A 26,165-nucleotide genomic window follows, 5' to 3' on the forward strand; every position below is an offset into this window, starting at 1 on the left:
ACGTTGTGAGAACAGCGTCCCCAGGAGTCACCATGCGCATGAGCAGAGAGCGTAAAAGCGCAATCGCGGAAGCACGCGCAAGACATCTGCAACCCAACGAACAATTGAGCAGCGAGCTCATAAGAACAATGTGTTCTTTGAAGAAGGTTCCACGCGCCTCACGGCACGGACGGTAGATCTGCCGATCGTTTGATCGAGAGAGATGACCCCACGCTTCCGCCATTTCAACTCACCAGCTTCACCAAAATTGATGAGAAGGGACCACAGCCATGCAGACGACCCTGTTTTGTTTCAATAAAGTCTAGACCTGTTTTTGTAACCTTGTTTCTTGTCCACAGGCAGACATCATGCAGGGCCAATCCCCTGTACCGCTCGCAAAAGAAGGAAACAAAGAGATGTCTGTAACGGTCCGTCACCCACAGGGGGTCCCTCATTTCCTATCTCCACACCTTGCATCACCGTGCTCCCGACCCCACGGTGATCACTTACAACTCTAATGCTTAGCGTATGACATAGAGAGAGGTAATATAGATAGAAGATGGGCCGCTCGCTCATATTCTTCCCTCGATAACCGACCATTCACAACACCAAAGAACTCACTGCTTTGGCGCATTGACTTGTAAAGACTCCCCTTCACCTGTCTTTCCCTCGAGTACCGACAAGCGCCAAGTTCTTCCATTACCGACACCCAACCTGCTGTACCACATCTTCTCCAAATCCCTACCTTCGAAGTCGGATCTCTCAGCCAGAATGTACACCCAAATGCTCTTCAGCGCGTTTCTAGCGACGGCGCTCGCGGCACCGCTCGTTCAACGGCAGTCACCCAAGACGGGAGCCAGTGACAGTTGGCAACCCGCATCCGACACAATAACGACATGCGACCCCACCTCCGACTCCGATAAATCACTCAGCTTCACAGCTGATCCCAAACTCGAGACTATCCTTAACAACGCTTGCGCCGCTATGATGCCCGGCTGCGCCTATCCAGACCGCATCCCCACCGGTACGCTGTGTACCGCGACTGTTGACTACCCACTCAGCGGCGAAAAGAACAGCATACAAGATGCCAATGTAGTGGGTAGCGACGGTAACAGAATTACCGACTATGCTGTCAGATGTAAGAAACTCTTGTCCAATTCGCAGCATCCAGATGTACTAATGAGGGTTGTAGTCGATGTCACCCCAGCTTCCCAACCCGAGGACTCTGCTGGTGTCTTCTGGAAGGTCGAGGATTGCTATGGCTACTTTGCTCGCATGCTTCAGAAGTCGGGCAAGGAGGGATGTCACAACGACGTCGGATCTGGTTCCGGTAATGTGACGGTTGGCGGTGATTCATCACTGGCTGGTACCATCTTCAAGGTCTCCATTGTTCCTACCGAGAGCTTGCAATAGTCGCTCATTTTTACTTTCTTGTTCATTTTTTAGGGTATTGCTGAGCTTCGGCGTCACGATAGGCGCATACGGATCATGGATCAAGCGCTGTGCGCATCGGCGTTCTATTGTAGCAGGCCCGTTACTGTACATTTTATGATTACTACGCTTCAATTCAGAAATTGGTGTGGTGTGCATCTTCCGTATTGTTCCTCCCACAATAGTGTGAATTTGTAGCAGCGGCTTTCACTGAGTTTCGGCAGGTTCGACTGCTTTCGATGTGCCAGTACGCAGTCCTCTCCACCCAACGCCCTCATGTCACCCTCACTTGATCAGTAGCCTGGCTCATCCACGATATCCCAAAGCCCACTCAGGACACGCACACGGTATCGCCTTATTAACAAAACGCGAGCCCTATCAGCACAATGGCGTACGATTACCACTCACCACTCGAAAACGCGGACGAAGAGCTGGTAAAGTTCAAGAACCCGTACCTCAAAAGCATGAGAGATCAGAGCATCTGTACCATCTGGCACACCGACGCGCCTACAGATTACATACACAGCGCCACCACTTTCCTCGAAGCCGAATACGCAAATCCCGATTCGCCCATTCACCAAGACCCTCCACTACCTACCCTACCGAACCCCGACGACAACTCACTCAGACCCCTCAAGACCGACGACGACGTCTTCGACGCTGCTCGCATATGGCTAAAATGTCCCCTCGATCACGCCATCGTGATGAAATATCCTACTCAACTGGCGCAACGCAACGGGTGGATAGGCTACAGTCGGGTGTCACTCTATTATGAGAAGTTCATGGGGACACACCAACCGAGATTGCTCATGACTGTTAAGTGGTTGTGTCCAAATACACTGGCTGGTATCGTTGAAGGCGACACGATCGATCGGTAGTGGGTGGACGAGCCGAAAGCGTATAAATGCCCGTACGTTGCACTTTGCGATTACGATAACCTCATTCTTTTGAGGTTCGGAAACGTCTTGGGGATTGAAGGAGTTCGGGTCACCGCCGTTCCAAGAGATAGTATGCGTTTGACGTTCTTGGGATTTCTACTCGAAGCGTGCGATGCGGTATTGGGTGAGGCGGGTAGTGGCCTGTCTTGATTCGGGTCTCTTTTCGTAACCTCACAGCTTACTGAAAGACTTCTGTAATGGATAGATGGCTAGGCAGATCAATGATTACTGTTTGGAGGTCAATAACAAACCTTTTTCTGTACAAGCCCTGGGACTGTCACGAAGCTCGCAACGCCTTTGCATGATCTGATGACAGAACCTAGCTTCGGAGGCCTCCATAGCATCCTCCATAGGCGAAACCAAGTAAACATTGTAGTGTAGAGCACAAGCGACGAAGGCGGTGATGCGGCTCCATGCCAAGTCGGCGCATACGTCGTCACCAGCCCTCGGTCGCTCACCCCTGTCCCCAAAACACCAACCTCGTTACTAAACAACAGCTGCGGTTGCCGACAGCCGCAACATCTCGTAATGAGAAGAAGAGCCGGGGCTCTTCCGCTACCACATTTCGACCGAGGAAAAGAGTCCGCACGCTTGGCAACACGTGTGTACCGATGCGCATTCACGATGGTTCCTGTCGGCCCGGGAGAGATACCGGCGATGTGCACATGTGTCCGAGTCTGGACTGTTTATGAAAGCGTGGTACTTCATAGTGGCTTGGGAGTGACGTGCCACCAGCCACAGTTTATGTCAAGTAGAGGGAGGCACGTCCTCATTGCAAAATTATTACCATCCCTGCCTCATCTACACCATACACCATAATCTCTAATTCCGACACAAGGTGTAAGCTTGATCAAAATGCGCGTCGCCAGTACTGTCCTCGCCCTTTCCTCCGCCGCATCAGGCTTTATTCACCCTCGTCAAGCCTCCTATAACGAGACGAGCTCTACGCCTAATGTCGCGGCCGCACAATATGACGGAACCTGTTTCTACCCCGTCCCTGATTCCAAGTTCAACCTGAACGCGTATCTCGGTACCTGGTATCAGGTAGCTGGTACGCCATTCGGTCCTACGGCCGGGGCGCGCTGCGTCAGCGCAAATTACGAACTTAACGTACGTTTTTTTCGTGTATGCGAATCTTTGGACGGTGATTGACAGCTGATGCAGGATAACGGTACGGTGCGCGTCACCAACACCGCGACTGTCGGCCCACGAACTGTCGACATTGTCGGCACAGCCACGCCCGTAGACTCTGCCTATGGCACCGCCGGTGCTTTCGTTGTCAGCTTCCCTGGCACGCCATCAACAGCAGAGTGCCCAGGACCGAACTACATTGTGCAAGGTGAGTCGTGTTGTGAGCATTAATCGAAGTGCACGACCGCTAACGTTGACGCGCAGATTACGCCATCGATTGGGCAATTGTGCAAACTCAGAAGTGGAATACGCTGTACATCTTGAGCAGGGTGCGACAGCCAGCCGCTGAAAGCATCGATGCATGGATTGATCGCGCTGTGGCTTTCGGATCGAACGCATCCTCGATTATGAAGTTCAACCAGACAGGCTGCGAGTAGGTGTAAGTTGGCAGGGAGGAGATGAGGAGGGTGTCATTGCGGGACGTTGATGTGAACTATCGATTTATGCAGAGCCGCGAAAACTTCATCACGTAAGCATCCAAGAGAAGGGCAAACCGACCATTTGAGCACTTAAGACTCCAGAGATATATCTACAATAGAGAGAGTATACATTTTCCAGGCCTGATGCCCATCAATAGGTATCTAATTACGTCTCAAAAGGACAACAACTCCGTTAACGCCCAGCAAAGCTTATGACGACTGTACAGCAGACGCGTTTTGGTCATCGAGCTCAACAACGCTCTTCCCGTCGTCTTCGTCGCCTTTCACAATGACCATGTCCAAACCCAGACCTGAATCCACGCTTGTCTCGGAACCGCTTTCGAACTCTACGCGCTGTGGCCTAGCGTCGGGTTGGGACGGGTCCCAAATGACGGGAATATAGCGCTCATCGTTATGATACTGTTCCCATAGCCACAGTTCGGGTTCTCCTTCTTCACCAGGGCACCAGCCATCTCCCGCAAAATCTTCCATGCCGCTGAACCATCGAATCATTGGCGATTGAAGCTTGGGGAGCCACACCGCACGTTCCTCGTCGACCTCACGTACCATTTGGTAGTTGTGACATCCCGGGTGACGACGGACAGTAGCAATGTTGAAATCGATCTCTTTGACGGTGATACCATCTGGTACGTTGTCTTCTGGATTGGCTTGGAGACCAGCTATTATGATGTTTCGAGGGCTGGTATCAGGATTGTCGATGCCTGCGTGAAATATGACAATGTCGTTGTCTATGACCTTCTCGAGAATGCAGGACCGTATCTGCTCCGTCAATGCTCGGGCATCGACATTGCGCATCGTATCCCCTCGTACGTATTCCATCAGAACCAGAGGCACTTGGCGAGTGTGCTTCTGGAGCTGATCCCCGTCGCGGAGCTGGGTATCAACAGGAATAGTCCAGGTGCCGTAGAAAGCAGGTGTGACTTCTCTAGCCGCCGATGACTTCTGTAGCTGTTCATAGGCGGCAGCTTCGCGACTATAATCGCCATCTGCATCATACACAACGTTGATGCTGCCGATATCGTAGTCGTAATCCCTGTAGCAGAGCGGATCGAAGATTTTGGCAACCATAGTTTCGTTGACTACCACAAGTTGCGCACCTGTGTTGAATCCGGCCCTGATGATATCGGTTATAGTGAGAGTGATTTGGTCATCTTGAATTGTCTGACCACCCAGAGGAAGTCGCATACAGCAAAGCTCGGCTTGCGAAAGCGAATCACAGTTCTCCACCATGGGGGGATTTTCCGTGGTGTATCTCCAGCCGAAAGGCTCAGGTGGCGCATGTCTTGTGCCCGTAAGAGTCAGACCTACAACGTAGGGCACCACTGGCGTCTCCTCGAAGTTGATGTCGCTAGTCTCGGTATCGCTTTGCTCAGCTCCGGCGCTTTGTGATGGTGATCCGGTGTCATCGGGAGCAGCCGATGGGCAGTGGTCATTACTGCACGCGCGATCGCTTGCTTGCGCCTCGCTGATCGGCTGGAGTAGTTGCGCTTCCATCGGAGATCTGGTGTCGTGTAGTGAAGTTGTGCGCGGGACAAGGTTACTGGTAGAAGTAGGGACAAAGTGTGCCAAGTCACGCTAGCTCCCGCACCGCGCCATCACGTGGCTCGGAATTCACTCGTGCTCGTGCTCACTGGCCTTCGTGCTCTTTGTAGTAAGAACATTGGGTACCTACAATGACTAAGCCTTCGTTGTGCGATCACTCATCTGAACGGAATTGTCTGCGGGCTGATTCACGTCGACTTTGTGTATGGGCAATGAACGCGGCTTTGAGTTCACTAGATTACCTAGGTAGGGAAATGTGAACATAATCAGGGACAGAAACTTCCTTCGAGAGTCTTAGCCTGGTGCGACTCCATTGTACAGTCACTATATCGCTGGCGGAGTAAAACAGTCACACCTACCATCATTTCACTTCCAGCTTCTGCTCTAACTAGGCAAGTGATGTCACGCGGGTGGGACGTAGGACCCATGAATTTGCAATTCTCACATATCACGCCCAGATTTCCTTGAGCTCTTCCCACTGTTATCTACTCAACCCAATAGAAACCTCAACCCCGTTGAACTGAAGCACTTCACTCCGATCGTTTGCTCCCAAACTCTTTCATCACGATAAGCAGCACCGGCAGGCCTTTCTCAATCGCCAAAATGACACCTGATTCCTCCTTACCGCCGACAATTCTTGAGTCTTTCCAGAGCAAGATATACGTCCTAGAACTTGACGTTAAGGTTACGGTCAAGACTGTGAAAGCTTCTGGTGCCACTACAAAGAACACGCCGCCCCCTGAGATGTTGTTCTACACACCTATCGTGGAGCATGAGACGACTGCTGATGAGTTTCTAAATCGTCCAATGCTGAATCAGATCCTTGGTTCAAGGACCATCTCCGCCAAGCGCCCTGAGATTAAACAAGACAATGAGGCTGGAGTTGTACTAGCAACTATGACATATGTGCTTGATCCTATCACCGAGGTGCTTCATGCAATGTTTCCTGGCAAATGGACTCTTCACTCAGAGCAGACCCAGGTCGAGAAAAACGCACAGAAAAACGCACAGAAAGACGAACAGAGAGAAAACGTTGGGGAATCTGCTCTCCGTACTGACTTGATCTTCAAAACCTCCGGTTCCAAGGAAACAATTGCAGTCGTCGAGTTCAAGCGACGACAATACATTCGCTACAAAGACTTTGAGGACGCTATCGTTGTGGAGAATCCAACATTAGAAGACCGCAAGAATAAGGAAGCCCATCTTACTGAGAAGGGCACAGGCACCTTACTGCAAAATAACGCAGAACCCTACGGCAGGCAAGTTCGGGCCTATGCCATCCGCACAGAATGCAAGCATGTCGCACTCTTCAACTGGGACCATCTACTACTGTTCGATTTTGACCCAATCAAGCCTAAGATGAATGGCAAACCCGCATCAGCCAGCGCTAGACCAAAAGTGTCTTGGGTACAGGAGAGCGACGAAGGAACTGGCTCCATGGAGTCAGGTCTCATTCGCAAAGTTCTCCTAGGCTGGCTTCTGAAGGCATTTGAAGACGCCGGAATCGAAATTGAGTCCAGAGAATAGTCGGTAATTACAATGTAGTGTCTATGGGTACACCTGGGCTTCTGGTAGTTGTGCATGAGAGGCGATGTAGGTATCCGGGATATCTATAGAGCGAACGATTGGAATATAATGGAATACTGAACATACTCTCCTATGACGAAGATTTCATGAAACCTCACCGCCTGTGTCCGGACTGTTCACCATCTACTCAGCAGCTCTACTTCCGTCCGCATTACCCCCGTTCTCCAGATCTGCATCCCCAATCAATCCCAGGACAAGCCTTCCTATCCCCCGCATCCCTAACAAGCGGCACATACTCCTCCCTCTCCCCAAAACACTCCCACAGCCACTCATTCGTCGTCTCCGCCTTACTACCAACCCACCCCTTGAACGCAAAATCACCCATCGCATTCCAGAACCTCATTACTGGCCCCATTATCCTGCCCGGCCATCGCTGTTGTATGTATGCGGAGTCGGAGTCGCCAGGACGGGGTTCGCTGAGCCGAATGACATTGGAGACGTTGAAGTCGATGATGACGATACGGAGGTCTGGGTCGTCGAGGGAAGATGTGGGTGATGGGGAGACGAGCATGACGTTGCGAGGGGCGATGTCGCGGTGCAGGACACCGGCGGCGAAGATGAGGGATTCAGCTTCTAGGACTTTTCTCATGATTGTTGAGCGTGTTTGTGCAGAGAGCAGTAGCGGCTTTATGGCGGTCAGAACAGTACCGGGTATATATTCCATGAGTATGAGCCGAACGTGTCGTGTGTACATCCGGCCGTCCACCAACGTGTCTACGTCAATAGTCCAGCTACCATAGTACTCCGGGACAACGCGCTGCGCCTTGTAATCTCGTCGTAATTCATCGTACGCAGCGGCTTCGCGGGAGTAATCTCCATCAGATAGTACGACAACATCGCGCTTGTCATCGAAGATGTCGAATTCGTCATCGTAAAGCGGGTCGTATATCTTTGCTACTACATCTCCGTTGACCAAGACGACTTGCGCAGCGTATATAGAGCCAGTACGTATTATATCGGTGATGGTAAGCGTGTAGGACTCTTGGAGTGTACACCCTTCGATTGGCGGTCGGATAAGGCAGTAGTTGAGCTGCGGTAGTCTGAAGTGGCCTGTCTTGAAAGGCGGCCATGGAGTGTTGTAACCGTTACCGAAAGGCGCAGATGGTACGTGACGGTGGGCAGTGAACGTGGCGCCTATCGTGTAGGGCATAGCAGGTCTACTGTCGGTCTTGTTGTATGGGTAGTTCAAATTTTCGAGATCGTTGCTCTTCTGGCTCCCCACACGACTTTCTGATTTATCAAGAGCGATGTCAAGCGACCTAGAACTGCGCGCCGAGGGCGCCGTATGGCGAGAAGAGCTTGTCATCATGGTGGCTGGCGACTGGTATCTGGAGCGTTTGAGCCGAGAGTGTAAAAGTATCCGTAAACCAGACTAGAGCAATCGGCCATACCCTATTTTCGCAAACGAGGGTGAGAGGTGAAAGCGCTTTTCGTGGCTCCTGGTGAAAGTGAATCGACCCTAAAGACACACGTGAAGCCATCATTGGCGAACGAAACCCTCATCTGACCGTGACCCTGAGATACCAAGCATAAAATCTCCCTGGATTGTTAGTATGAAGTGTTCGGGGAAACGAGAACGAAACGAATGGCATTCCAGAAATCGGCAGACTTTGAATGATACCTCGTGAATTCGTCTCGAGCTCATCCGAACACCGGACGTTGCCCTACAGTATCTGACTTGGGCACCTGAGCGACAGGCTGTTGAGCTACAAGCTGAGGACCCCATTGCTGCACCGGCTGCGGACCCCACTGCTGGTAAGGTTGCGGCGCCCACTGCTGTGGTGCCGGCTGACCCATCCATTGCTGTCCCGGCTGCTGAACCCACTGCTGTCCCTGTGGTCCAGTATAAGGCGATGGCGGACCAGGCGGCTGCATCTCATACACACTCGCAAACGCCGCATATCTGCCCTTGCCCCCAAACGCCCACTTGACCCCTCCTCTCGCCCGTACAAGAACCCACAAACTGACAAAGACCGACAACGCAGCGACAGCCAGGGCGATCACCATAAACCTCATCGCCTTCGCAGTTCCACATGCCGTTCCTGCCCAATCTTCCTCAGGGAAGAATTTGTCGATCTGACATGCCCATGTCTCTCTCGTGTGCTCCTGGTCATCTTGGCCAACGTCTTCGTAGCCCTGCCAGCTCTTATCGCTACTCTGAACAGACGTGACGTATCCAAAGACACCCAGACTAGCACCAACCATCACGATGTTGCTAACGAATATGATCCACGTCCACATCCTCTCATGTCCCGCTGTGCCCTCTGTCCTTCTCAATTGCCATATTCCCGCCGCGCTGAGTAGACTGACTAGATATCCTAGTAGGCATAACGCTAGTATGGTGATCGTGGGCGCGTTGTTGGTATCAACCGTCACGGTGGTATCGTTCGAGCCGGGGCGAGACAAAGTTATCTGGGACGCGCCGCTGCGTATGTCGCGACCGAGACCGTCGTTAAAGTAGTTTTTGGATATGCGCTCGAGGATGTTGGTCAGGGCGGCGAGGCCGAAGAGGAAGAGAAGGGGCGGTAGGAGGAGGAGTAGGATGCGAATGCCGTTGGGGTTGCGCATATTGGCGTCCAGGAAGTCGCGATGTGCCGGTACGGGTCGTCAGTGAGTGGGGGATGTCCCTTGCTCTCAAACAAAGGCTCGCAAGGTGGCAGTCGAGCCATCGTGACTCGCTGGTGGCGGTCTGGGTCGAGGCATGGACGCCTGAAAGCAGCGTTGGGGGCGAGCTTTGCTTGGCAAACCTAAACCTCTGAAAACAGCTCGCATCCTATGTTTGGTGGAATAACGATCGGAACCACAGGAGCAGAAGATGGAGCTATGGAATGTCGTCGGAAGTCGCGTGTTCCCTGTGGCATTGCAACGCGCGTTCACGTGGTTGTGGGGCAGCATCCCGTCGGGCCGTCCACCGGGTGATTCAACACAACGACATACGAAAGCGGTAATGGAGAGATATTATCTATTGAGTGTACTCCGCCCAAGGCAAAGAAACAGGCATTCTATATGCCAAAGATCTACAAGAGTTCCAGCCTAGCGATCTAAGAAAACGATTACAAGTATATGCTCTAGCGTCCCATGAATTCCAAACGCCGTGTATGCAAAATAGCTCCCGCCCATTGGAACTACTGCGGTGCGCCGATAGCCTGCAGCTTCGCCAGCTCAAAGTAGACTCCCTTCTTGGCCACCAAGTCCTCGTGTCTGCCCTTCTCTACAATCTTGCCTTGGTCAAAGACATAGATGACGTCGGCGTGCTGAATTGTGCTCAAGCGATGCGCGATCGCGATTGTGGTGCGGCCTTGTGCGGCGGAGTCGAGGGCGGCTTGTACGACGCGTTCGGAGGTGGAGTCGAGGGCGGATGTGGCTTCGTCGAGGAGGAGGACTTTGGGGTCGCGGAGGAGGGCGCGGGCGATGGCTATGCGTTGGCGCTGGAAGACATGTTAGTGGGGTTGAGAGAAGTGAATGAGTTAGAGAACGTACCTGGCCACCAGACAGTAGAGCACCCTTTGCGCCGACCAGCGTGTTGAAACCGTCAGGTAACGATGTGATGAAGTCGTAGATGTTGGCGTCTTTGCACGCTTGTATCACCGCGTCATCGCCCAGTTCCTCCTTGTCGGCAAGGATGTTCTCTCGGATCGTGCCAGTGTAGAGCGTTGTTTCTTGACTGACGATGGCTAATTGCGATCGGTAGTCTTGAAGGTTGTAGTCCTTGACCTCCACGTCATCGACGAGCACGGCACCGCTTGTCGGGTCGTAAAACCTCTCGAGCAGTTGCATCACCGTCGACTTGCCAGAACCGGATGCGCCGACAAGGGCGATGAATTGACCAGGTTCAGCTGAAAGACTAATGCCACGCAGGACACGGTGGTCCGGTCTTCCAGGATAGGTGAAACGGATATCCTGCAGCTCGATCTTGCCGCTCAACCTGTCGATCTTCTTGCCCTCAGTCGACCAGTTGTCGATCTTAGGAACGCGGTTCAGAAATGACTTGAGAAGCTTCGCTGCATCCCTGGCCTCGCCCATGTCGGGAGCGAAGGAGAAGATGGCACCGGCCGACTGAGCGCCGTTGATGATGGAGGAGTAGACGACGAAGAATTGCAAAACAGTGTACTCCTGGTTGAACAACAGACGTCCTCCGTACCAGAACACAAGGGCGAAAATGAACATGCTGAGACCCTGGGATGTCGCAAAGAGCACTGCGGAAACGTTCGTGAACTTGAAGTAACCCTTGCCCTGGTCTGCAAGCTTGGTGTGGTAGGTGGACAAGAGATGCTTCTCCAGCGAGAGAGAGGCAACGGTACGAATAGAAGAGGCAGCCTCACAAGCGAAGCTGGCGGCATCGGATGTCTCCTTGGTTCGTTTCTCCATGCGAGTGAGAGCATAGAATCGGAAGTAACCACAGGCGATGACAAGGGGAATGGTTGCAGAGCACACAAGCGCCAGCTTCCACCCGAAGGAGCAACCCACGATGAAGGCAACAAGGATGGAAGCGGCGGCGCTGACAATCGTTCCAAGAGTAGAGCCACTGAGACCGGCGAGACGATTCGCCTCTGAAGAGAGGAAGTTGCTCAGCGCACCGGAAGTGACCGTGTCACCATCGAAGAACTCCATGTCTTGACGAAGCATAGCGCCGAAGGCGCGCGTTCGCACGCTGCCAACAAGCCTAGCAGATCCCTTCGACAGGGTCATACCCTGGACGTAGTAGAAGAAGCCGATGACGATTCCGAGCATGAGGAACATGCCACACCAGAAGTTGACGTTGAGCCCGCCGAGAGACGTTCCAGGAGATAGAAGCGAGTTGATGGAGTTACCCAGGAAGATGGCTTGGATGGCAGGGTTGCAACCAGCAAGGAAACTGAATACCAATCCGATGGTCATGGTAGAGTGCTCGCCCTTGTTCATCTCCCAAGCGAACTTGACCAACTCCCAGGTGCCGTATTCCTTGTCTTTATCATCCTTCTTGGCCATGAATTCTGAAGGAGCAGATGTGACAGTGCGCATCAAAGCAAGCTTCTCTTCATCGACAATGCCTTCCGTTTTACTCTCAGGGTCGTCGAGAAGCGTCATCCTGTTGGCGGGGCTGATCTTTGCGGTAAGCTCCTGAGCCTGTACTAGACTTGCGTACACAGCTCCGCGGTTGATGAGCTCTTGATGAGTGCCTTGCTCGACAATTCTGCCCAATGCCATGACCACAATGTTATCGGCCTTCTTGATCGTGGAGAGTCGGTGGGCGATCACGATGGTCGTACGTCCTTGTGACGCGCGGTCGAGAGCTTCCTGGACTGCGCTCTCGGAGCGGGTATCGAGAGCTGCAGTAGCTTCATCTAAGAGGAGGATCTTCGGGTCTGATACAATAGCACGAGCAATCGCGACACGTTGCTTCTGGCCACCAGACAACAAGCCACCTCGCTCTCCAACCTTGGTTTGGTATTTCTCCGGAAGATCCATAATGAAGTCGTGAGCGTTGGCAATTTTGGCAGCCTTCTCGATAAGCTCCATCTTCTTCTCGTCCGATACGTCTGCGTATTCCGTGTTGACCAAGCCGTGGAGAATGCTCTCGTAGATGGTTGTGCTGAACAGAACGGGTTCTTGGCTCACAATAGCCATGTGTTGCCTCAACCAGCGTAGATTGAGTGTAGTGATGTCTCTTCCGTCCAAGAATATTTGGCCTTCCATCGGAAGGTAGAAGCGTTCCAGTAGTCCAACGATGGTCGATTTTCCAGATCCAGATGCACCAACGAGCGCAATCATCTTGCCTGATGGCACGTCCAGGTTGAAGTCCGTTAACACGACAGTGTCCGGTCGGGATGGGTATACGTGCTTGAGGTTCCTGAACTCGAGGTTGCCAACAAAGTCATCGGGTACAATGCCTGCATCCGTTTCCGGGTCGATGGGGGAGTTTCGTTCGATCGTGTTGAAAACCTTCGTAGCTGCCGCCGTAGCTCCGCCGAAAGCCTGAATGTGCGGCAGATTCTGTCCAATGGAAAAGCCAGCAATCATAAGTGCCATGACTACAGTCAAGATGTTGGAAACGCCAAGGTCCCCATCATCGAGGAATCGTTTACCTTGCCAGAATGCAAGGCCGTACTGGAGGTTCAGCACACCCATCATGCCAGCAATCATCATAGAAAGCCAGAACTTGGCCTTGAAGTCCAGTTTCGTAGCGCGGTCTACGAAAGCCTTGTACTTCTCCTCGAGTCGTTTCTGGGTGCCGTATGCAGCGACGTTGCGAGCTGAAGAAAGCACTTCCTCGGCCAGGGAAGCAGCAGTGGCGTACTCGTCGATGGAGAGTGTCTGAGCTTTCTTCATCATAGTACCGTTGACACCCATCATCATAATGAGAGCTAATGTTGCCGCAAGCATGATGAGAGAGAGCTTCCAGGATCGTATAAAACCGATGATGATGGCAGAAACAAACATGGACACTCCAGTAACGAAGAGACCGATTTTCTGGCCAATGCCATCTTGCACCAAGTTCATATCGGAGCTGATGCGAGTGGTGATCTCACCAGATCCGAGGAAATCGAAGAAGGCAATGTTCTGTCTGAAGATGGCACGTAGGTAAAGTTCCCGAATGGTTCGTGTGATGCGCTCTCCGGTGTACGAGAATCCAATGATGCTGATGTAAGAAGTGACGAAAGATCCAATTCCGAGGTAAACGAAGTAGAGCGTAAACTGGTTGATCTGGTCCTGGAACTTGGCAGCGGCGACTGCATCAACCGAGAAGCTGGTAAAACTTCCAGCGAAGTTACCGTAAACGAGCTGAATTGAGTTAGCTCATAGTTCCCACGACTCTGATGAACCTTTATTTTCTTTTGGTGAACAATCTCAAAGTATGCATAAGACTGAATCGTCCATATTTCAGTGGTGCAAAAAAACATACGAAATGCTACTTACCGTCATGAGGGGCATAACGGCACCAGCTGCGATACTGGCGATTAACGCAATAACCATGACGACTTTGTCCTTTCCGTTGGCATAGCGAAATAGCGAGAAGTAACCGACTGTAAGGTTGGGCGCAGTTAATTGCCTGTCGATAATGTCCTTCTCTTGATCACTGAGGCCAGCTGTGGGAGGCTTGGCCTCCTTCTCCTTATGCAACTCATGCTTCTCGTCGATGGCCGCGGAGATGGCCGTTCCCGTCGACGTTGCTGAGTCCTCGTTGTCCATGCTCAAGGCGATGAGCGTGTCTTGTCGTGTCGTTGCTGATACTTGGCGTGCAGCAGTCGAAATACCTACAAGAAGTCTTAAGGGGATGTCGCGAGGAGAGGAACAATAACTTCTCCTGCAATTCCTTTGAGATCCTTCAGCGCGCCACCCACGGGCCTAGAAGATTAGAGATCCTTGTAGAGCAAGGGCGAGCCGTTGTCCGAGCCGGACGGCACTAGGCTTGATAAGGCAAAACACACGATCTAAGCTTCTCGGTTGGGTGGCGATGGACCCGAATGTGGATGACGCAAAAGCGCGGACTCGTTTCGTCCGGGGGGCTGGAATACGGCCGATACGATGGATGGATTGCGCAACACCAAAGGCGCGAGTGCGAGTGCGAGGCAACTACAGATGACACGGCACTGACCAGACAAATAACGCATGCGCCAAACGATGGCAGAACCTGACAAAACCAGAATCGATGGAAAGTCGATAGTCGTGCTTGCTTCTGTTTGTATGGAAAATTTCAAAGAGAGCGAGATGCAGAGGCCCCCATATAAGAGATGTTGCAAACATGTCTGCCTGAAGTTGATGACAGTCATCGTCGGATTTGGCGCATAACTTTCCACTCCGGTGTGCTGGATACGCACAATGCTGTACTCACCGATACGAGTAGCCCGCAAAAGGTTGGTGGAAGCGAGCGTCTCGGGTCCGGCTAAAGGCCGGTCGTCGGAATAGATGAGCCGCCGATGGCAGCGTCCTGGCTCCTGGGCTGCCTGTGCCCCCGCGCACTGTTGTAAAAGAGCGAGGTGCTCGGATTTCGTTCACGTCGGACAGAACAACCCCCGACAAAAGGCCTCTTTATCCAATCATAAATGCGCAATTACATATCGGATTCGGAATTACAACAACACCCTTGCCATGTTCACGTTATCAACAGCTTCTCTACTTCTCTACACTGTACCTAGGTAGTGCCAAGGCATATGCCATCGAAGACGCGTCAACGCTTATCGTCACTGTATGTCATGTGTGCGACAGACGCGGTGACAGAGCGAAGCGAGAATGGTGGGCTACTTGCCTACGTATACGGGATACGAGATCAAACCGCCCGAGGTATGCACTACGACTGGGTTCATACTGAACGGCATACGAAAAACGCGATACTCACACCTAGGTACCACCTCGCACAACAGAAAACTAAAGAGGCCTGCGGCCTACATCAAGATAAAAATATGCAAAGTAGGCAACCTAATGTTCAACGTAGGCTCCAGGGTGTTCAGTTTTTCATGAATGCTTCGATTGCTTCTCAAGTTATCCCACCATTTGCTCGTCTCACTGATCTTCAACTATGTCCATTCGTCTTCACGCCGTCCACCCCCCTCCACGACTGAGCATATCCCACCAAACTCTTCCTCACAAACACAACCTCCTTCTCTCTGACGTCACCACACGCCGCACATACTAGACGCGTAGCGCCGCAGTCGCCAAGGGCACCCCATGCAATATACACCTTGCAATAGAAACACACCCTACCATAATGCCTCGCATCTTCCCTCGTTGTAACCTCAACGTCGAAACAAGCGGTTGATGTATTGTCTGTACTGGAATTAGGTTTGACCATGTAGTGCCCATTGGAGAGGGAAGTAGTTACCCAGGCTCATTGAACCAAGCTGCAAATGAACTGAGACAGGCCGGCAGGCTACATGGTCGCATCGGCATGGAGAAGCTGAGACATGGCGAGACCCAGGCGTGTTGTAGTGGGAGCTGCGATGACAGATCCATCCGCGTTGTGCTGGGCTCTCTGCGCGAGCATCTCGGACCGCAAGTTGCACGAGCGCTAGGTGGGCGGCTTTAGTGAGATCGCAAGGGATGTTGAGGATTTCGCGCTCTGGGTAAGGGTCAGCGACTTCTGTGGTGTGGGCGAAGAGAAGGGGAAAGGGACTTACTAGTGGGTGTCGTCATATTGCTATTGCTCAATTAAGCGGGTGGTTAAGTTGTAGCGATGGACTGTTGGGAATATTGTTGGAAGTATACGTGCATCATGCAGCAGAAGCCGGGGACTGCGTCCAAAACAAGAGCAAACGCAGTTGCGACACCATCCTAGCGTGATCTGGACCTTTCCACGTGCTGGTAGCTACTTCGCAGCAGGAACAATCTCGTTGCACCTGACGTGTACAAACACATCGCCCTTTCGCTTCCGACATCTAATTGATATCGTACCTGCATGCACAAAGCCCTCACTCAACATCATGGACGTCGTCAGCAGTATGTATACCTCAACTGTACCAACTACTCTCGTGCTAACCCTACGCAAGAGAAAGATATACTAGAGCAGGAAAACTTCACAGCGCAAAGAATCATGCTATTCGCAGTCAGACAGTCTGCAGAAATGGCCCGAAACGTAAGAGCCTCTTCCTTCACACATTTCTTTACTCCTCTTACCAGGTCAAGACGTTGACACTACGCAGTCCAACCCCCCTCTCCGCGGATGGGTCTGTCACGACTGCTCACACTTCAACGTACCGGGCACCATAGGTTCACCCGGCGGCCCATGTCAAACATGTGAATTGCCGGTCTGCGAGGCCGAGTGCGCCGATGCAATTGTTACAACGCGCGACGACCGTCGCTGTTCGGGATACGCTTGTTGGTACTGCAAGTACTTCTATCCGTGGCCCGAGGAGAAAGATGGGAACCGTCTGCTAGGTAGCGCACTTGCTTGTGGTATCTGTGAGGATTTGGAAGAAGAGGAGGTGGTGTTTGTCAAGAGTTGGATTGAGGAATTTGATGCAATCGAGGAGAAGAGGACTGAGCAACAGGAGAAGGACAAGGATGAAAAGGATGAAAAGGAAGACAAAGACGCTAAGTTGGATGATTTCGATGATGGTCGAGGTGACTTCGTCGTAGTTAATAGGCGTAGGGGCAGATCATATAGGGGGACGGGAGGCGGAGGTACTGCGCAATAGATTGCCAACGCCAGGCAGTGCGATATCTGTAGTCAAGTTTGAAGTATCTAGGACTGTGGTATGGCTTAGTTGGACAGTCCTCACGTTGATGTTCAGGCGGCTTGTGACGTCAGTCCGCTGGCTCATGATCGACTCGTTACTGGACATTGCGGTACTCTCGACCATCGGTGCTATAATCTAACAAGAACCTGTTGCCATGAAGGCAGTGGGTATTACTTTGAGCAACACCATATTTGAAGTTTTGCATAGCTTTCAGGCGCTCACGAAATCGGGAGGCCCCGGCCCACTTCCCGAGGTCTGCACGTGCACTTGGGCAATCACGTGCCGCTAACTCGATGTAGTTGGTCACGGGCTTGGCGGTGGGCAAACATTGAGTGCGCGGAAGTATCTTATTACTCGATCTACGCTTCAATGGCCATGTCAACCACCAGCTTTCCACCCCTACCCTTGTGGTATTCGTCTACAAGCTCGTTCAGCTTCGCCAGAGGAAACGAAGTCGACAAAGCGCGGATACCATGTTCGGCGGAGAATTCCAGCATCTCACGAAGTACTTTGTTGCTTCCTACCAGGCTGCCGATGATCCTGATATCCCGAAACACGACGTCGCGCGAGTTGATGTGAAAGCCCTTCTCCGGGAATGACACTACAACGCACGTGCCGTGCGACTTGAGCAGGGCCATGCCGTAGTCAAAAGCAGTCTGGCTTTCCGGCAGGACGATCACTGCATCCAGCCCCATCTCGCCAATGTCCTTCTTGCTGTCTTGTCTGCCGATCTCCTGAACGACATCCGCTGCCTTCTTGTTCCGAGCGTCTACGATATACGGCTGTGGATCCAATCTCGAGGCGACATCTTGCGAAAGCTTGAGAGGCTCATCTGCTGCCTCAATACCCAGGACTTTGTACCCCATCTTGACGCCGTATTGCAAGCCCAGATGGCCAAGACCACCGCCAGCTCCTAGTATTCCGACCCGATCGCCTTGCTTTAGTCTGCATCTTTTGAGAGCCCCGTATATGGTCACGCCGGCGCACATCAGAGGAGCAGTCTCTACTGCGGTCAGACCGTCTGGTATGGGTGATAGCTGTCTCGCATCCACAGCGGCATACTGCGCAAACCCTCCATCTTTGCTCAGCCCTTTGTTCTCAGCATTGATACAGTTCACCGAGTAGCCTCCTTCATCCATGGCGACCGGATCGTCCACGCGCTCGTTCTTGCACTCGAAACATGAGCCACAAGCATGGAAAGAACGCCCCGGTACACCGACCCTCACGCCAATCTCGAACGCGCTAGCTTCCTTGCTGGGCGTCTGGAAATGAGCGACCACCGTCCCTGCAAACTCGTGGCACCCGATGTGAGGGAAAGATTTCGGCAATCCTGGCATCTGTCCTTCCGCTAGGACATAGTCGGTATGGCAATACGAAGCAGCGTCTACCCTGATGAGGATGTCATGCGGCTCCTCAAGCTTCGGAATTGGGACTGATCGTAGCCTGTATGGTTCCTTGTAAGCCTCCAGGTACTGCGCTTGCATCGATTCCGGCACAGTAAACGACATGGTGTTTTTGGAAACTTCTCGATTTGATACGGAGCGGGGAGTTGTAATTCGACTACATCTCGGAAGAATCTCAATCTATATACCTTCTGCTGCCACTGATAAATCCAGTAGATCTCGATATCTCAAAGGAGCTGACCCCGCGTGCGGGGTAGTTGACAAGGTGGGGCTGCAGGATGGAATACATGCCAGCGATTTCCCCAACCACGCTTTCTCCAACAACGATGTCATATTTGGCCCCAAACATGGCTCCTTCGGAAACGCTTCAGCTACCAGCTCTTGCCTCCTGTCATTCGCCATGGCTCCAAGCAACGATACCGTTGTTCTTCCAGCACCGGCTCACGACCAAACCTACGTTACCATCTCAGCCCTCGAAGCCGGCCAGCTTACTCTTCCCGAGAGACTCTTCGTCACAGATGCCGACCCTGAACGACGTGCGACAGTCCCATCTCTCTCTTTCCTGATTCGACACGGTTCATCAAATCTCGTCTTCGATCTCGGTCTCAAGCGCGATTTTTCTGGCTACCGGGAAGCACAACAGCATCACATCGCGCAACGACAGCCTACTAGTGTCAGTCCGGATGCAGCTGAGAGCCTGCGAAGGGGTGGACTTGACCCAAAAGATGTGGACGTGGTGATGCTGAGCCATGTTCACTGGGACCATGTGGGTACACCAAGCGATTTCACAAACGCGCGATTTGTAGTCGGAAGTGGGACTATGCATCTTCTTGCGAACGGTGGTGGGCCACTTTATCCATCCGAGATTTTCAACCCTGTTGAGTTGCCTGCCGACCGAACAAGTGAGCTCCCACCTGTTCGCAAGGCAGAAGCTATACGCGCGTTCAAGAACCAGTTAAAAGAACTTGAGTGGAAGCCGCTGGCGGGGTTTCCCGCCTCTATAGACTTCTATGGAGATGGGTCGTTATTCATCATCGATGCGCCAGGGCACTTGTTCGGACATATCAACCTTCTCGCCCGAACAGGGCCAAAGAGATGGGTATACCTTGGTGGCGACTGTTGCCACGACCCACGCATCTTGAGCGGTGAGAAGGGTATCGCGCTCTACGACGATGGGAAAGGCGGTTTGAGAAGTGTGCATGCTGACACTGATGCTGCAGCGGCTACCGTGGAAACAATAGCAAGGCTGTTGAAGCAAGGGACTGTTCGTGAAGAAGGTGGAAGCCCTGTAGAAGTAGAGGTGATTGTAGCGCACGATGGAAATTGGGCGCGGGCGAATGGGGCGGCGTTTTTGCCCGGGCACGTGTGAGCAAACGACTATTAACCTGGATAACGCAGCCGACATTTGTCTGATCACGTATCGGTACTCGCAATACTCGCGCTCGGTATCGTTTGTTGTAATGATAATTTGCATCATCTGAGTTGTGAGTGGTCCCTTGGTATGCTGAACCTAGGTTCACGCTTTGATCAGGGAACCGCGCCGCGGCCCAGCTTATAAAAGGCTCATCTTCAGCGCTGTATCCTATTTTCATATTAACTTAATGTTTTCGCTAGGAAGTACCTACTTCTCATACCTACTCCATTGCGCCAGAAAGATTCGTAATCTCTTCCTAAACGTGGGCAAGAGATCTGCCAGCAAAATGCCCGTCAAGTCGCCCACTCCATCAGAAAATGGCGGCGGGACCGTAGATCTAGGTAAGACGTGCTCATCATAAAGAAAACTCATAAAGAAAACTCATAAAGACTGGCACTAATACTCTGTGCAGGGGCAGGACTGGTGGTGCAACAGCAACATACTCAAACAATGGACGATGCGACAAGACACCTCAAAACCATGATCGACGCACGCATCGCCGAACTCAAAAGTGCTAAAGCCAACCTCGAGGGATTCCAGACTCAAGTGAATAAACTGGAAACTTACTGCGCCGCTCTGAAGCGGCAAAACTACGTACAGTATGATTACATCCCGGACAACGACAACATGGATACAGACGTGGATCGCGGTGGACCCTCGGAACTCCCGCCACCTCCTCCCAATTCGCTCTGCAACCCTCCCGATTACGAAAATATACTAGCAGCTAAAGACACCGGGTCCGACGAAGACACAGATCAGCAACGCCAGGGAGAGCGCGAGTATGACTGTGACTCCGATGTCAGCAGCGACAATTTCGAGTACGAAGAGCGGAGAAGAAAGCTTATCGCAGAAGTTGTCGCCCTATACAAGGAGGTTGGTATCTCGCAGAGGGAAATAGAGGCATGCGATGTAGAAGGACGGGAGCGCGAGAAGATAAACATTCTACTTCGAAGACACATGGGCCTCTTGGAGCGAACGATGAGAAGGCTCGTGCAGTTGGCGTTTGATGTTGAGGAAGATGATACTCTGGTTAACACGGCGCTAGAGGTAGCTATGGGGGGACATGTGTCTCTGACTGGATTATGATCATCGTGAGACGGGTGGAAGTGGCGAGGGTTGAGGATATTGCAAGGATGGAAAGGAAAAGAGCACAAAGAGTGAGACTGTGCTGTTGCTTAAAGACGGAAACGGCTTTCGGCCTATACGTACACGCTTCTGGACATCGATTGCTTCTCAGCTATATCACACTCTGGAGATGAGCGCCACACCCCTTTTCACGCCATCTGAAGACATGTTACAGTGTCTGTTGCTAGAGTTTGGTATAGCTAAGTACAGTCTATGGGCAACAAGCGTCTTTGTATCAACGCTTTAGTGGAGACCACAAAGGGACCGAAACAGCGTTCAACGCAAGAATTGGGAAGAGCAGGCCTCACTCACGAAGCAGAGGCCTGCATACGACCAGAGATATATGGTTGAGAAGAGATGGATTTGAGATCTGGGGATCATGATGATGCATAGGTTAGCATGGAAGCAGCGTTCTTTTCAGTCATTGAATTTATCCATCATTATCCATCTTCCGTTATTCAAATATCATAATAGTTCCGCTCGGCTGGTTCGGCGCACTGATCGACTTTATCAAAACGAAATGAGAAGTGAAAGAGAGAGGGTAAACATGACCCATTCGGAATAGTCTGTAAAACGGAGATTGCTAGCAAACGGACCACGTCTTTTGGGTGACACAGTGTGACCACCGACAATCGCGCGGTCACACTATATCCGTCTTCTCCTCCAATTTGGATACCGAGCTTGGCTCCATATCTCGACGACGATCGCATCCGTTTGTCTACTGTTTTCCCCTCGGGGCTGATCCTAACGCCTTCGTATATACTGCCTCAGTCTTTGATCTTGGATATGCGCTTGATATGCGCTTCTTCGCCTCGACCGCACATCAGCACCCCTCCAACTAACACCGCGCCTTCCCGAGGCCTCAGAAAGTTCGTTGAACTCGACATCGCGACAATCGCTCGTTTACAGCCCCTCCTCCACCACGATGCTAGGCCTCAGTTACTACCACGCTCAGATAGCGATCGCCCACTTCATCTGCTGCCTCATCGCCGGCCTCACAGTCTGCACACGCCTGTACGCCAAACTATCGACCAAACAAGGTCTTAGGAGAGACGACTATCTCATAGTATGGACCCTGATCGTCTACTGGGCCGCCATCATCGTCGCCCTACACGGTAGAACATGACCACTACAGTAGCTCTAACCATGCGCTGACTCTTTCACGACAGAGAGCTTCACGAACTTTGGACCCTATACCAAAACCGAAATTCTAAACATGCACTTGACCGCAGCCTCCCCGCGACTGATCCAATACCGTAAGGCCATGCTCACCGCCTTCCTCCTCGGAATATGGTCTCAATTCACCTGCAAACTCTCCATCCTCCTCTTCTACCGACGCATCTTCCGCACCTGCACCTTCCACCAGCGCGCCTCACTCTACCTAATAATCTTCACCTCGCTCTGGTGGGCCACCGCCGTCGCCGCCATGATATTTGTCTGCCGCTCCTTCGTCGTCAGCAGCCATACCCCGTCTGAGGCCGTCAAAGTGGCTGCTGAGCGCGGGAAATGGAGTGGAAAATGGCAGCAAGTATTCCAGGCTTTTCTCGCGCTCGACGCGGCGAATGATTTGGCTATCTTGCTCGTGCCGATTCGCACGGCGTTTACGCTGCAGATGGCGCGAAGAGCGAAGGTCGAGCTTGTGGGCGTTTTTGCGCTGGGCGGGTTTGTTGTTGTTACTAATGTGGTGCGGATTGTTGAGTTTTATACGAGACGGAAAGAGGATCCGAATGAGAGTAGGTCTTCCAAGGTTCTCTTGCTTCAATACCAATGGTCGTTTCCGCTGACGTTGACCAGTTTTCTATCATGCCACCGAACTTTGGACTAGCATCCATGTTTGTACTGCGGTCTTATGTGCTTGTTTGCCAATCCTCAAACCGCTTTGGACGTCGGTATCAACAAAGGTTAGGACGAAGGTTACGGGGATAAACAGGTCCAGTAAGCAGCAGGGTAGTACACAGGGGAGCGAGGCGGCTGTTTTGAATCAGGAGATACAGGATTGGAATGCTATCAAGAAGACAGTGACAGTCCACCAGACGTCTTCAGAAGCGTGAGGATCGAGAGGAGCGTCGCTGTTGGTAGCTAGACGAAAGAATAGAGTGCGAGTTTGACTCAGACTGCGGTGTGGTCTTGGGTGGTAGCTAGTCTTTTTTTGTTTTGCGAAAGACGTTGTTTACACCAAACCCATAACAACAATCAGATAAGATCTGGTACAGGTACCCGTACTCTACCATGGACCGGTCTGACAGAAATGAAGACGTGACGTCCGGGTCATCCACGTGGGAGTGGAGCTCCTCAACACGAGCCGCTTGAGGTTTAGCGTCCCGAAGAATTTCAAGCTTCGCGTAAACCTATCTTTCACATCACTTAGGCAACACACGCAGTAGCATCTAGTGGGGAGATTCTTGCACATAACTCGTTATCAAACCAAAGGTAATATGGTCATGCACCATGGCGTGACATGAGAGAAAAAACACACAACGCCAGTGGATCCCGAAGCACATACCACCCATAACCCAGGACCCGACTCTTCTGACGTCTCTCGAAACGCCGTTAGCACTGATTGCCGTTATCCGTAGATGCTCCCACCGATATCACGATCCCAGAATCGCCCCGCCATGTACACCTTGCCTTACCCTGAACTCCGGAAAAGAAGAACGATGGACTGTTGCCATCAGGTCCATCAGGTCCATCATGGCCTACACAAAGAAGGCATCCGGGAGGGTAGAAAGAAGAGCAAAGGAGACTACGGCACCGGTAGCACCGAGCAAGGGATAGGCAGCCTTGTTGAGAACCTTGCTGAGAACTGAGCGGGGAGTCTTCTTGGGACGCTGGGCAATAATGGCAGCCGTCTGGATTGCAGCAGCATCATCCACTGGAACAGCAGCTACCGAGTTTGAGGTTGCATGCTCATCGCCAACGGCGGCCTTGGATGCTTCGTCAAGAACGGCTTCTGGCTCGTCTGCCTCGAGCACATCTGCCTTGCGCTTCAAATCTTTCACAGATTCAGGTGTAGGCGGCTGCTCCTCAACGATCTCCTCGATAGAGACCTTGGTACGGCGACCTGGCTGCACCGGCGGGGAGGTCTCGAACTCGGGTACAAAATATGGTGGTGGTGTCTGCAGACGGCTCGCTTGCATGGGTTGGCTAGGATAGGGAGTGAATTGGGGCATGGGAGCACGAGCCTCATTCGCCTCTGCCATTGAGGCAAGAGGAGCCGGACTGAACAGGGACGGTCGGTCGCCAAAGTTGGTACCCAAGTAGTTTGGCTGCGGAATGCCCTCGGAGTACCATTCCTGAAGATCGTTCACTTCCCTGAAGGAGCGGTAGGTTGAATCGCACCATGGTGCTGCCCTAGACGCCGAGGGACGTGGCGGCAGAGGTGGAGGCGCGTTATCTCCATAAACGTTACTGTTCGACATGGAGTTGCTGTCAGAGCCCTGCGTACCGAACATGTACAGGCGTGGTAGCGACGGCTGTGTGTTGGCTACGTCTTGTGGCATGTATACGTCCGAAAGCGAAAGCGTCGTTGTATCGCGCGGGAAGGAGTGAACAGTCTGGGGTACTTGGCTATTGACGGACGCCTCGTTCTCTTTGTTGGATGAGGATGTGGTGGGTTTCTTATGCTCACTCTCTTTCATTTCCTCGTCTTCAGAATCCTGAATCTCTGGCTCGGAGTCAGACAGCATCTCGGAACTATCGATGCTGCCAGCCTCGCTGTCCGAATCAGAACCAAGGGCGGCCACGTCTTCTTCATCGCTAGAAGGGTTTGGACTTGCAGGCTCGAGGGAGTCGTCACGGCGAGACGCAAAGCTCTCTAGGTTGTAGTCCTCGTTGGGAAGAGTGGTGCGCATTGCGGACGTTGGGTAGTCGTCCTGACCAATACTGAGAGTGTGGCCATGCTCGTTTGGGTGCAGGACCTGATCCATGATCATGGTAACCTCTTCTTGGTCGTCGGCCTCCGAGTGGTCATCAGCTGCGTCGGAGTCGTCGTCGATGACGAAAGGATCGATCTGGCTGCCTCGGCGCTCTGCGACTTCCTCTTCGTCACTCTCGGCATCAGGGACGGTAAAGCCGAGGGAGAAGGGGCGTGATAGCTGCGACTCGAAAGTGTAGGTGCGGGCTACGAAGAACTCTGTGTGGGTTGGTGTCAGCTCAGAAGCTAGGGTAAGAGGAGGTTTGGAGGGCCTACGCGAGGACGTACCCTCATTACGGTTAACGTCAGTGCCGAACTGCAGGACATCGCCGTCGTTCAGCTTGGTGGGTGTGTTGGCAGACAGCCTCTGGCCGTTCAGCATGGTGCCGTGCATAGAGCCCTTGTCGGTGATGTAGACTTCCGGAACGCCGCTGTTGGCGTTGGCGGACAGGACAGCGTGCTGTCGTGAGATCACGGGGCTGTCGATGAAGGCGTTATGTGGTGCCGCCATGAGCTCTCGCTTGGCCGCGTTGCTGGACGCTCGACCGATGGGAAACTCGGTGTTGAGCGGCAGGTCGAACTCACGGGTCTCGTACGTGTCGTACCGCTTTGCGTCCCGGAGGACGATACGGAAGACTGGGGTGTCAGTGAGACGGGGAAAGAACATGGAAGATGGTGCGATGAGAAGCCTACTTGAACTCATGAGCAGAGAGAAGTGCGTCTCGCCAGAGAGTGACGCGAATACAGCCTTGGTTGGGAGGCGGAGCAGTTGAGGCGGGGTGAGGTTGAGCGGGGACGCTGTGTAGGTAGTACCGTGGGCGAGGAGGCAGGAGCAACCAGTAGCGTGTAGATTAAGGTGCTGCTGGCGTGGAAGGAGTGGGAAGAAGGGTAAAGCGAGTAATTCACGCGAAGTTATTGCAAACCTCGCCGTCACTATGGGCGGGGCAGAGAGACGGTCAATGGTGAGGCAGCCACCAGGCGGTGATGCTCCTGGTCACGACTGCCTTCCGGGGTACTATCAGCTTATCAGCCCGCAGTAGGGCGCATT

General features: G+C 52.5%; 13 protein-coding genes across 13 annotated transcripts; 7 read left to right on the forward strand and 6 right to left on the reverse strand.

The window, feature by feature from the left end:
• Positions 1 to 750: 750 nt before the first annotated feature.
• J4E86_005287 (uncharacterized protein) lies at positions 751 to 1,392 on the forward strand (the record flags this gene model as incomplete). The annotated part of the gene is made up of 2 exons (XM_051445822.1): positions 751 to 1,117; positions 1,172 to 1,392. The coding sequence occupies 2 exons, from the start codon at positions 751 to 753 to the stop codon at positions 1,390 to 1,392; spliced, it is 588 nt and encodes a 195-aa protein (XP_051302589.1).
• A 404-nt stretch (positions 1,393 to 1,796) lies between these two features.
• Positions 1,797 to 2,288, forward strand: J4E86_005288 (uncharacterized protein; the record flags this gene model as incomplete). Its single annotated transcript, XM_051445823.1, is given in 2 exon segments — positions 1,797 to 2,149; positions 2,165 to 2,288. 2 exon segments carry the CDS (start codon positions 1,797 to 1,799, stop codon positions 2,286 to 2,288), a joined length of 477 nt encoding a protein of 158 aa, XP_051302590.1.
• A 915-nt stretch (positions 2,289 to 3,203) lies between these two features.
• Positions 3,204 to 3,916, forward strand: J4E86_005289 (uncharacterized protein; the record flags this gene model as incomplete). Its single annotated transcript, XM_051445824.1, has 3 exons — positions 3,204 to 3,458; positions 3,513 to 3,687; positions 3,744 to 3,916. The coding sequence occupies 3 exons, from the start codon at positions 3,204 to 3,206 to the stop codon at positions 3,914 to 3,916; spliced, it is 603 nt and encodes a 200-aa protein (XP_051302591.1).
• A 252-nt stretch (positions 3,917 to 4,168) lies between these two features.
• J4E86_005290 (uncharacterized protein) lies at positions 4,169 to 5,473 on the reverse strand (the record flags this gene model as incomplete). The annotated part of the gene is made up of 1 exon (XM_051445825.1): positions 4,169 to 5,473. One exon carries the CDS (start codon positions 5,471 to 5,473, stop codon positions 4,169 to 4,171), a length of 1,305 nt encoding a protein of 434 aa, XP_051302592.1.
• A 651-nt stretch (positions 5,474 to 6,124) lies between these two features.
• On the forward strand, positions 6,125 to 7,048 carry J4E86_005291 (uncharacterized protein; the record flags this gene model as incomplete). Its single annotated transcript, XM_051445826.1, has 1 exon — positions 6,125 to 7,048. One exon carries the CDS (start codon positions 6,125 to 6,127, stop codon positions 7,046 to 7,048), a length of 924 nt encoding a protein of 307 aa, XP_051302593.1.
• Positions 7,049 to 7,259: 211 nt separating this feature from the next.
• Positions 7,260 to 8,417, reverse strand: J4E86_005292 (uncharacterized protein; the record flags this gene model as incomplete). The annotated part of the gene is made up of 1 exon (XM_051445827.1): positions 7,260 to 8,417. One exon carries the CDS (start codon positions 8,415 to 8,417, stop codon positions 7,260 to 7,262), a length of 1,158 nt encoding a protein of 385 aa, XP_051302594.1.
• A 332-nt stretch (positions 8,418 to 8,749) lies between these two features.
• Positions 8,750 to 9,676, reverse strand: J4E86_005293 (uncharacterized protein; the record flags this gene model as incomplete). Its single annotated transcript, XM_051445828.1, has 1 exon — positions 8,750 to 9,676. The coding sequence occupies one exon, from the start codon at positions 9,674 to 9,676 to the stop codon at positions 8,750 to 8,752; it is 927 nt and encodes a 308-aa protein (XP_051302595.1).
• Positions 9,677 to 10,233: 557 nt separating this feature from the next.
• J4E86_005294 (uncharacterized protein) lies at positions 10,234 to 14,278 on the reverse strand (the record flags this gene model as incomplete). Its single annotated transcript, XM_051445829.1, has 3 exons — positions 10,234 to 10,536; positions 10,589 to 13,870; positions 14,006 to 14,278. 3 exons carry the CDS (start codon positions 14,276 to 14,278, stop codon positions 10,234 to 10,236), a joined length of 3,858 nt encoding a protein of 1,285 aa, XP_051302596.1.
• Positions 14,279 to 16,506: 2,228 nt separating this feature from the next.
• J4E86_005295 (uncharacterized protein) lies at positions 16,507 to 17,220 on the forward strand (the record flags this gene model as incomplete). The annotated part of the gene is made up of 2 exons (XM_051445830.1): positions 16,507 to 16,522; positions 16,703 to 17,220. The coding sequence occupies 2 exons, from the start codon at positions 16,507 to 16,509 to the stop codon at positions 17,218 to 17,220; spliced, it is 534 nt and encodes a 177-aa protein (XP_051302597.1).
• Positions 17,221 to 17,621: 401 nt separating this feature from the next.
• J4E86_005296 (uncharacterized protein) lies at positions 17,622 to 18,770 on the reverse strand (the record flags this gene model as incomplete). Its single annotated transcript, XM_051445831.1, has 1 exon — positions 17,622 to 18,770. One exon carries the CDS (start codon positions 18,768 to 18,770, stop codon positions 17,622 to 17,624), a length of 1,149 nt encoding a protein of 382 aa, XP_051302598.1.
• Positions 18,771 to 19,065: 295 nt separating this feature from the next.
• Positions 19,066 to 20,034, forward strand: J4E86_005297 (uncharacterized protein; the record flags this gene model as incomplete). Its single annotated transcript, XM_051445832.1, has 1 exon — positions 19,066 to 20,034. The coding sequence occupies one exon, from the start codon at positions 19,066 to 19,068 to the stop codon at positions 20,032 to 20,034; it is 969 nt and encodes a 322-aa protein (XP_051302599.1).
• Positions 20,035 to 20,365: 331 nt separating this feature from the next.
• J4E86_005298 (uncharacterized protein) lies at positions 20,366 to 21,165 on the forward strand (the record flags this gene model as incomplete). The annotated part of the gene is made up of 2 exons (XM_051445833.1): positions 20,366 to 20,420; positions 20,492 to 21,165. The coding sequence occupies 2 exons, from the start codon at positions 20,366 to 20,368 to the stop codon at positions 21,163 to 21,165; spliced, it is 729 nt and encodes a 242-aa protein (XP_051302600.1).
• A 2,735-nt stretch (positions 21,166 to 23,900) lies between these two features.
• J4E86_005299 (uncharacterized protein) lies at positions 23,901 to 25,784 on the reverse strand (the record flags this gene model as incomplete). Its single annotated transcript, XM_051445834.1, has 1 exon — positions 23,901 to 25,784. One exon carries the CDS (start codon positions 25,782 to 25,784, stop codon positions 23,901 to 23,903), a length of 1,884 nt encoding a protein of 627 aa, XP_051302601.1.
• Positions 25,785 to 26,165: the final 381 nt, after the last annotated feature.

The sequence above is a fragment of the Alternaria arbusti genome (genome assembly GCF_024043155.1).
Source record: "Alternaria arbusti strain BMP 1465 chromosome Unknown scaffold_6, whole genome shotgun sequence".
Classification (NCBI taxonomy): Eukaryota; Fungi; Ascomycota; class Dothideomycetes; order Pleosporales; family Pleosporaceae; genus Alternaria; species Alternaria arbusti.